Below are 10,363 nucleotides of genomic sequence, written 5' to 3'. Positions count from 1 at the left end.
CTCCCTCCCTGTCTGTCACTCTCTGTCTCTCTCTATCTCCCTCTCTCCTTTAGTGGAAAGCAACAGCAGCTAGCCCTGTGCTGGTGCCTCCTGTTCACCTCAGGACTTCCTCACTGGGCTGTGGAAGCCTGGCCACAGTTTCCCATGCTGTTCCCCACTGCCTATCTGATAAGATCACTTTCAGAAGTGTGTGTAACATTTTATCAATGTAAAGGTTTTTTCTTTATTTAATTTTTTTGGCTTGAGATTTCTTTTCATATGTTCTTTAAAAACACAGCCATGAAAATTATGTAATTTTAAAATGAGCCTCTGACAATCAGCTTCTGAGGTTTCTGCGCCACCTGGGGACAGTACCCGAGGAAGATGCTGAAGCAATAGTCAGTGACACATGCCTGGGTAGAGTGTCACACAGAACACAAAGTCCAGGAGTGCAGTCAGATGCAGGACAGTAACAGGAAGAGGACTACAAGGCTGGTGACTCTGCTGCACCATCAAACATGCGAACTCAGGGAATGTCTTCATTTGTACTTGGATTTACCTTGTTAATGTTTCTCACTGTTGTGTAGCTTTTGGATTTAGCACACTTAAGTGTATAAGTGCATGTACACACAAGTTCATTTTACTGAATTTTCACAATCATATTATATTTAAGTATCTATTTCTACTATGTATAAAGACTTTTCTTGCTCAATTATGTGGTTTTTAATTTTACTGTATATGTAAACGGAAAGGGTGAAGTTTAAAATTGCTTTCCCAAGCCACGTTTTTAATCAAAGCCTAGAAGCAGCTAGATTTTCTGTTTAAAATGTAGGTTTCTAGAGCCCACCAAAAATTAAGTAACTTCTTTGAAACACACACACACACACACACATACACACCTCTTTAAAAAATGAAATACAGTATATGCTGATCACAAATGTGGCCCTCAGGTTTTTTGTTTTGTTTTTGTTGTTTGTTTGTTTGTTTGTTTTGGTTTTTGAGAGAAGGTCTTGCTGTGTAGTTCAGGTTGGCCTTGACCCTCATTATGGAGCCAGGCTGGCCTTGAACTTGGGATGAGCCTTCTGAGTGCTGGGATTACTGGCATGAATTATCTTGCCCAGCTTTGCCTCAGGCTTTTTTAAAATAGGGGCGCCCTAACCTCTTAGAACAAAGATAAGGTGTGCAGACCCTTTCTGACTGTGTGATCATTTGGTCAGAGTTGTGTACACTAACAGACTACAAAGCTTCCAAAGTGTATTTCCACAACCCAAGTTAGTCTTGCAGAAACATTTCCTAGAGCTAAAACAAAAATAGAGGAAGTAGTAATTTTAGATTACTGGAATACCGCGTTACATTTCAAAGATCAGCTGTAAACTTTGGCATCTAAGCAAATCTCAGATGTAGCAAACTTTAACCATTATAGATTGGTAAACATGTATCAGAACATGGTGTGGGCTTTCTGGAAATAATTTTTATCTCTAAGAAACAAAGAAAAACAAATCATATTCAGAAGGCCACCTGAGCTAAGGTGCTGTGCTGGTCTGTACTAATTTTAAGTCTATCATTTCTGTATTGCTGTTGTTTAAGGCAGTTCACTAATATGAAAAGTATGGAAAAATTCTTATCATTTCCTCCTTGAAAGTAGAAAAGGAAGGAAAATATCTGAGGAAGAAGTACTTGAGTATTAGAAAAACTATGGCACTTTACAGAGTCCATAGCATTTCATACGGGCAAAATCCACTCTTTCCACACTTGTTGTGTATCTGCTATGCCAAACACTGTCCCAAGTTTATTGAGACAAGGTCTGTGTCCCTTAGGAACACTCAGTGATGGGGGCAACAGCGGTACAAATGACGCCATATGGCAAACTACAAAGGAAACATTTTTCAAAGACTTATTTGGTTAATGATTTTAGGAAGTAGTTAGGACACACAATTACTTCCTTGTAGCATGAGCTGTTCCCCTGTTCTTCCAAAATATTTTGGTTTTGAGGATATAAATTAGATATTTTTCTTGCTAGAAAAAAAAATCAAAGCGGTGGCTCAGAGCTGTAACATTTCAGTCTTTAATAAAAGCAAAGGAAGGTACAAAGTACAACCCTTCTTTGACTTGTCGGCACAAGGTCTTGCTAATAGTCCAGGCTGGCCTTGAACTGAAGAGCCTCCCTCCTCCCTCCAGCTCCTAAGTGCTGGGAACATAGGTGTGTGCCACCACGCCTGGCTAGCCCGGTCTAATTTTTAAAAGTTAAGAATATGACTCTCACATAAAGACAAAATCAACACATTTAAAAAGTATTTGTCTGATTAATGAGACAGCCAACCTGATGACAAAGTTGGTTCCAAGAATAATTGAAGAGTTGGGAATTCACAGCATTTTAAAAAGCATTAGAATAAGACTTTTAGGTTAGATGTATGCCTGGCCAGTAGCCTACAAGGTGTTAAGACATCATAACTTTTGAGGTGATCCTGTCTACCAGAAGGAAATCTACAAAGTAGTGTGTAACGGCATGATGTCTGGGTTCTAATCAAACAGTAGACAGCAATTCAAACACTGATACATTCTAGAGATGGAAGCTGTGGGCGGGCCATTAAGCAAAGCCTCAGTATGACATTGTCAGGACAGGCCCCCAACACACATCTCACAGCTGTATTTTAGATGTTTCTCTTAGTCATAGAGGTTAAGATCACAGACACATGGGTTGGATTCTCAGCTCTGGGTCTACTAGCTAGATGTGCTGGCCATGTAAGAATCTTCGAATCATGCACTGATGAGGGATGAATTGACTGGTCTTAGGAGGCTTCACAGAGAAAGGGACCAGAGAGCTACACCTTGAAATATGAATTACCTTTTAAAGACAGGCTGTCACCAGATAAAATTTATCAGAGTCCCTTAAGTCCTTCTTCCTAAGAACTGTTATCTTAGAGCTTTTAAAATTACTATTTCTTGGCTACAAAGGTCTTCTCTTAGCTGCAAATAATTGTAAGTAAAGATTACCAAAGGCAGAGGAAAGTAACCAATAAAAAGAGGAGGCAGAGAAAAACCCACAGAAGAAAGACAGACGTGTACAGGGGCTCCTTACTAGGCTCAGGCTCCCAGCGCAGGACAGATAATGTCTGTGTGGCAATAACTGATGCTTAAAATAATGGCCTTGGAAATATGTAATAGGCAACAGATTTGAGTATGACTTCCATTACAATGATTAAAATAAATTTGGTGATTAAAGGAATAACATGCAGTTCAGTGTGCAAAATGCTTGTCATTGTTCTTGGGAATTAAAATAATTTTAATAGGAATACAAAATTATAGTATCAATCAACAGAGACACAGCTTTTAAATACTAATTTTGCTTTATAGATAAGTGTTGGTCTAAAGTAAAAAACCTGTTTAGTGAGAAGCATGGTAGAGCTTTATGCCTATTAGGCTCGGGACGAGGCTCTGGGAGAGAATGCTAATATAGCGCGTCTAAGGCCCTGGGTTTGATCCCCCACATCACAAGAACAATAACAACAACAAAAACAAATTGTGCTAATGAAATGTTAGGACATGTAGTCCCTTGCCTGAGAAAAAGCACACCCTGAACCATACCCACATCTCAAATTTCTCATGCTGGCAAGACTGCAAACATTTTTTTTTTTTTTTTTCTATTAAAGATGCCCATCAGCTAAGCTCAAGTCACAAACAAAACACCATCTACTAGCACTGCCATAAATTAACAGGGCTATTTGTCAGTACTCAGTGAAGCTTGTTTCTTTTTTAAAAAGTATAGGTTAGGATATAACTTGAAATTGAACTACTAAGCAGCAGTGTTGTCTTTCACACTCATTGGAAAATTCCGGTGCAAGACAAAGAAGTCTTTTCCAGTTAAAGGCATCTGACTCATCCAAGACCAAACCACCAAGGCAGGCTGGATGTGATAGCGCACGCTTGTAATCCCAGCATCTGGGAGGCTGAGGCAGGAGGATGGCAAGTTTGAGCCCAGTCTGGGCTCATAATGAGACCCTGTCTTAAGGAAACTAAACAACCAATCAAATCATCAGATAACAACAACCCCCACCAAGGCAAAAAGGATAATGGTGGTAAATTAAAATAATAATTATTGCCACCCAGATGGCTCAGGGGACTAAAGTGACTGCTTAGGCAGGTGCAGAGACTGTGCTGGCCCTGCCCCTGGGGCGCGCTGAGATGGTAAATGAGACTGGGTGTGGTGGTGCACACCTGTAATCCCAGTGCTTGGGAGGCTGAAAACCGGAGAAGCACTATGAGTCCAATCTGTGTAGTGAGACCCTGTAGACTCTGTACTAAATACATAAAAAAGCTGTAAAATAATAATTAGCATTCTTGAAGTTAAATTATAAAATACACAAGTACATTTTCTGCAGAAGCAAACACTGAATATATAACTTTTAATTAAGCAGAACAAATAAAATATTTCAGTCCATATTATATTTTTATCATTTAATATTTTTCCATAAAAAGGAAAATCAGGAATACGAGTAGTTAAGATTTTCAGCAGGAGCAAAAGATGGTGTGGTACAGCGGGTGAGATTTTCAGCAGGTAAAATCATTTATCCAAGACTGTATCTGATGATATACTGTACCAAAATCTAAATTAATAAATGTTTAATAAACACTTAAGTGAGCAGCACATTATAAACACTTTAAGGTAGATTGAAATCATTTTTTCCTTGATATGGAAAATTCTTGTATCCTGAAATCTTTCAAAGTATATAATTTATAGAAAAATACTAGGTGAAGGTGTCTGCAACCCAAATATCTAGAGCAAAAATATTCAACTGCATCACTAAAAATCAGTCTTTAAAAGTAAATAAAACTTTATAAACAATTTAAACAAGGCTTATCATCTTTAAAATATAGTAATGGGGCTAAGCATAGTGGCGCATGCCTATAATCCAAGGAGACACTCAGGAGGCTGAGGCAGGCGGGTCACTGGGAGCTTCAGGTCAGCCTGGGATACAGGGTGAATTTGAGGCCACCCTGGACTACTCAATGAGATCCTGTCTCAAAAAAGAAACGTAATAATAATGTAATACAAGCACAGAAATTTCAGTCCTCTACGGAACTCAAATACTAGTTGACATAAAGTGACAAATTTAGCCATTCTCAGAGATACTTATTTTGATAAAAATAAAACTGAATGGCATTTGGTAACAATTAAAGAGTTGATATTTTGAGGTGGTCATGACGGATATAAACAAAGTTTTCGATGAATATATTCTTAGTAAGCATATGCCTTAAATTTTTGGTCTTAAACTAAGAAAATTTTTGCGATTTGGGGAATTTACCATATATAAAATAAATACATATTGAACTTATGTGTGGTATGTCTCACTTTAATCATTTATAAAGTGAATAAATGTAACTACATTTAATGGGTATTCAAAAATAATAAGAATATTTGGACTAAGTACTATAAATTCATCAAGAGGAAGTCACTTGTGAGTTCTTAAAAGGACTATATAAACTTTTCCATTAAACTGCATTATTTTATTTGAATACTAAAATTTCATCTTCTAAATACAACAGGGTCAGAGAACTAAAGATCTTAAGGGCTAAGCAAATCTTCATGGTATGTCCATCAGACGGGTGTCTCAAACTTTAGTTTGCATCACAAGTCCACAGCACTAGGGCAGAGCCCATTGAGGCACCTTCTCAAATAAACAGGGAACCCACACCTGGCCCAAGATGACCGTCATGCACAAGGTCTACAGATCCCTGGAAGGAACAATATTCATGCAGTCTACCCATTCTCTCCCTAAATCCATAGTCTTCCTAAGATACTTTCTGCTTCAAATTACCTTCTTCTCAACCCCTCCTGGCAACTTACTGCCTCCCAGGGCAGAAACTTATGCACTGAAAGTTGGGTTCCACAAATCTGCCAGTGCAAAGGCACTGAGACACTGGAGATTCAAGAACTGACCTGCTTCTTCTGGTATTTGTTTATCAGATTCAAAAACAAGGCGTAACATCTGGAATAGTTGGCCAACGCTGTACAGCAGTCATGGTAAGAGGTTAGTTTGCTGCAGAAATATCAAATGGGAGAAAAAATCATTTTCTTTTTCTACAAATTTTTTTCAAACATATTTTAATTTTTATTAGCACATTTTCAGTACACAAATGACCACATTTGCTGTGGAGAGCTGGTATACATGTATAACACTTCTTAATTGTTTTTATGTCCCCTATCTCATCTCTTGGTCCCTTCCTTCCTTCCTTCCTTCCTTCCTTCCTTCCTTCCTTCCTTCCTTCCTTCTTTCCTTCTCCTTCCTTCCTTCCTTCCTTCCTTCCTTCCTTCCTTCAATGTATTTGGTACAAGGTCTCACTATGCAGTTCAGACTTGTAGTGATCCTCCTGTTTTCAGCCTCCCAGCACTGGGATTACAGGTGCGCACCACCACTTCTGAACTCAGTCACTGGCTCTGCACACTGGGGGACAGGGCCAGTACAGCATGTGGTACCAGGGATCGAACCCTGGTTCCTGAGCTTGCCTAAGCAGGCACTTAGTCTGCTGAGCTATCTCACAGACCCTTCTTGGTCCTTTTCTTATTCTATAAAATTCAGGTACATACACTTATCCTTTTAAATGTGGTTTTTCAAAGTATTGCCTAATTAATAAGAGTCATGAAGCACTCCTCATGCCAATCTGGAGAAGCTGGTTTGCTGTCTGCTGTAGATTCTGAGGTGATTACAGCAGGAAAAGTAAGAAGGTCTTGTGAAAGGTAGAAACCTGAAGCCTGTAAAAACCTCTGTATGGTATGAAGTCACATGATCCCATGTGGTCCAGAAAACACAAGTTAAGAACTTCATACAACTCTAGTTCGATCCCAGTGAATTCCTTCACACTCCAGAAGAAGCAAACGTAAAACTGTGCTGGTACAGGATAGCCAGTAGTGCTATCCTGACATCAAGAAAAACAGACCTTAAGGCAAAACTCCTGGAAAATAGTCTCAAAATTTCAAAGCAAATAATAAAACCTGAAAGGCAACACTGAAAAGCCCACATCAAATTGTAAGATGTTTATACATTTCTTACTAATTGATAGGTCAATAAGTAAACCGTCATCAACAATTTTTAATAATTTAACTATGTACCAGGCTACATGCAAGTCTGAATAAATTTTTAGAAAATAGCTATCTTATAGGCCATATCCTCTGATGAAAAGGTAACAGGGCATAGTGGTGTCCACCTGTAGTCCCAGCAATTGGGAGGCTGAGGTAGGAGGATACTTGAGCCCAGAAGTCTGAGATCAGCCTACACAACACAGCATGATCTCCTCTCAAAACAAAAAAGTGCATTTTAATTAGAATCAATTTTAAAAGTTTATTTTAAAACATACAGTTAGAAATTTAAAGCCATTTATTGATGAAATAAATAAAATCTAAAAATTCTTATATCTGACTAACAAGTACTATAAATTAAAATGTATTAGATGCAGCTAAAGCAGTATTTAGAGGTAAATACTTAAGAAGACCATAAAGAAAAAAATTTGAATTTCTAATGAGAACAAAAGAAAAACATAAAACAGAAAGAAGAAAATGTATAATGTAAGAAGTACAAAAAAGGATTAATAAGAGCAAAAGGAGTAAGACAGAAAACATACAATGAAGTGGCTCAAACAATGTTAGCTCTTCTCAAAAACTAATAAAAATGGCAAACCTTTGGCAAGACTCATTTAGAAGAAAAAAGAAACATAAATAACCAAAATTGGGAGCCAGTCCTGATGGCACACGCCTGTGATCCTAGCACTTGGGAGGCTGAGGCAGGAGGATTGCTATGAGTTTGAGGTCGGCCTGGGCTACAAAGTTAGTGCAAGGCCAGCCTCAACTGCCTAGTAAAATCCTGTGTCACAAAGACAAAAAATAAATAATTAAATTAAATTGGGAATGAAAATCAATGATAACAATGAAAGGTAGTTAGCATAATGATTCAGAGTATTCCAGAATCAGAACAACGAGCCTGAACAGCAGCAGCCCTAAACTTCGTGTGCTGGTCCAAGGAAAACTCCTGCACTCCTCCTGGCTCAGATTCCTCACATGCGAAATGAACACAATGGTAATGGCACCTCTCATCAAAAGTTGTAAGGACTAAAGCGATCAGTATTTAGAAAGTACTTTGAATATTGTCCAGCATCTACTAAGTGCTATACAAATATTTGTTAAATAAATAATAGGGAACCTAATTAGAGATGTAACCAAGATTAAAGGAATAATATGCAAAAGAACATTTGAAGCAATTTAGTATTATTTAAAAATTTAGAAAAATGGACCAATTCCTATAAAAATACAACTTTTTGAAATGGAACTAAATAGAAATAAGAGATATGACTAGCTATATAACCATGAAAGAAATTGAATCAGTCAGGCATGGTGGCACAGGCCTGTGGTCTACCTACCTCAGCAGAAGGCTGAGACAGAAGGACTGTCTGGGTACTCAGGAGTTCAAGGTCAGCTTGGGCAATATACTGACTCACTGTCTCTCTGTGTCTCTGTCTCTGTCTCTGTCTCTCTCTGTCTCTGTCTCTCTCTCTCTCTCTCTCTCTCTCTCTCTCTCTCTCTCTCTTTCTCTCCCCAAAAGAGAGGGGAGAAGAAAAGAGAGGAGGAAGGAAGGGAGAGGGGAGGAAAAGTGAAAAGAAAAGTAAAGAGAAAAATAGCTAAAGGAATTGAACAGTGAATAATATATACACATATGCAGACAGACAGACAGACAGACAGACAGACACACACACACACACACACACACACACACACACACACACACAGAGTTCAAAACAGCTTTTGAGGAAGTCCTACAAACTTTTTAAGACACAGACAGGCTTAATTTTCATGAATTCTAGAAAAGATGAGAAGTTGAAATACACTGAGCTCATTTGATGAGGCTGGTATAAATGTAACACTAAACAACAATCCAAGAGAGGAAAAAGAAAGGAAGCTCTACCTCATGACATGCATGAAACACCCTAAACAAAATATTAGTTAAACATATCCAACATCACATGATGAACATGAGAAAATCTGTTAATCTATTAAATTACAATAGGTGAATGGGGTGAAAGAGTAAATTCACACAATCAAAACAGATTCAGGGCAAGCATTTGAGAGAAATTAACATTGCCTAATGGAGAGAAATCCTTTCATAACCTTTTAAAGGGTATCTGAAAAATTTATGGCAAATATTATTCTTAATTGGTGAAACTATAAAAATATAGGTTAATTTCTTTAAAGTCAGTAGCCAGATGGCAGACCCACCTCTTCATGATTCTGTATTGGATACCTAAGCAATGTGATAGAGATTGAAAATGAGACTAGGGGTGAGGTAAGAGGTACAATAATCAGGGAAAAATTATGCTTGTTTACATACATTTTGCATAGAAAATAGAAGATAATCTATAAACTCTTTAGACCAACTATTCATCAGAATTCTTGGGTATAAGATTAATAAGCACATATTAATACTATTACTCTATATCAGCAACAATCTGTGAGAAAATAACTTCTTAAAAGATTACTTTTGTACTGGCCACAATCTAGGAATAGATATAGAAAAAATGTGCAGAATCTTTGTGGAGAAAATGCTACAATTTGGATTGAAGGACATAAAGATGTTAACATCTTATGGTAATAGAACTATGTGGTGAAAAGACTCAGTATCAGAAAGATGCCAACTCTTCCCCATTCCAACCCAGTTCCTGTTGTAGGCTGAGGTGATTCTCTAATTCATAAGGAAAAGAAAAGAACAAAAGTCTAGATTCTAAAGAACAAAAAAGCAAGGGATTTGTCTTACAGAAAGATTGTAATTAAATCTATCATAGTAAAAAAAAAAAATGTGATACTGGTCTAAAAGCTGACCAAACAGAATGCCTAGAAACAGATCTAGAAGCATTCAGACACGCAGTTGTGACTGACAGCCTGTGACAAAAGATGGCATATTTTAAAATGATGTTCAGACAACTGACTTTTCACATGGTGAAGAGAAACTAGGGTGAGTCCTTACAGGCCACCATCTGCAAAAATAAGCTTGGATTTTACAGTAGTTCAGAACGGGCAGGAGCAAAGATCCTCCATGTGGCTCAGGAAAGTGGTGCTAGAATGACAGGTCTGGACCTGACCCCACCTGTACTGGGGTCACACACCAATTCATTCTTCAGGAAATGTTGTACGATATTTGTTTAAACAAATATAAAAGCCCCAGAAAGGCCCAGGGGCCAGGCATAGTGACCTCTAATCCCAATACTCTGGGAGGCTGAGGGGGGAGCACTGCAAATCCCAGCCAGCCTGGGCAACTTGGAACTGGTGAGACCCTGTGTCACAGTAACAAACTAAAAATGGGCTGAGCATAGAACTCAGAGTGAAGGCCTTGGATTCAATCCT

The 10,363-nt window shown here is 38.1% G+C and overlaps 1 protein-coding gene across 2 annotated transcripts in view; it reads right to left on the bottom strand.

Moving 5' to 3' along the window:
* Positions 1–10,363, bottom strand: part of Armc2 (armadillo repeat containing 2) — a 106,325-nt gene that overhangs the window by 28,820 nt on the left and 67,142 nt on the right. For both annotated transcript variants that reach the window (XM_004637510.2, XM_023722327.1), the window contains one exon: positions 5,918–6,017. In XM_004637510.2, the coding sequence (XP_004637567.1) occupies positions 5,918–6,017 (100 nt within the window). The remainder of the gene's footprint in view (positions 1–5,917; positions 6,018–10,363) is intronic.

The sequence above is a fragment of the Octodon degus genome, unplaced genomic scaffold (genome assembly GCF_000260255.1).
Source record: "Octodon degus isolate 3935 unplaced genomic scaffold, OctDeg1.0 scaffold00090, whole genome shotgun sequence".
NCBI lineage: Eukaryota > Metazoa > Chordata > Mammalia > Rodentia > Octodontidae > Octodon > Octodon degus.
Note: the sequence above shows the minus strand (reverse complement) of the source record. Positions and strands in the feature narration are given on the sequence as shown.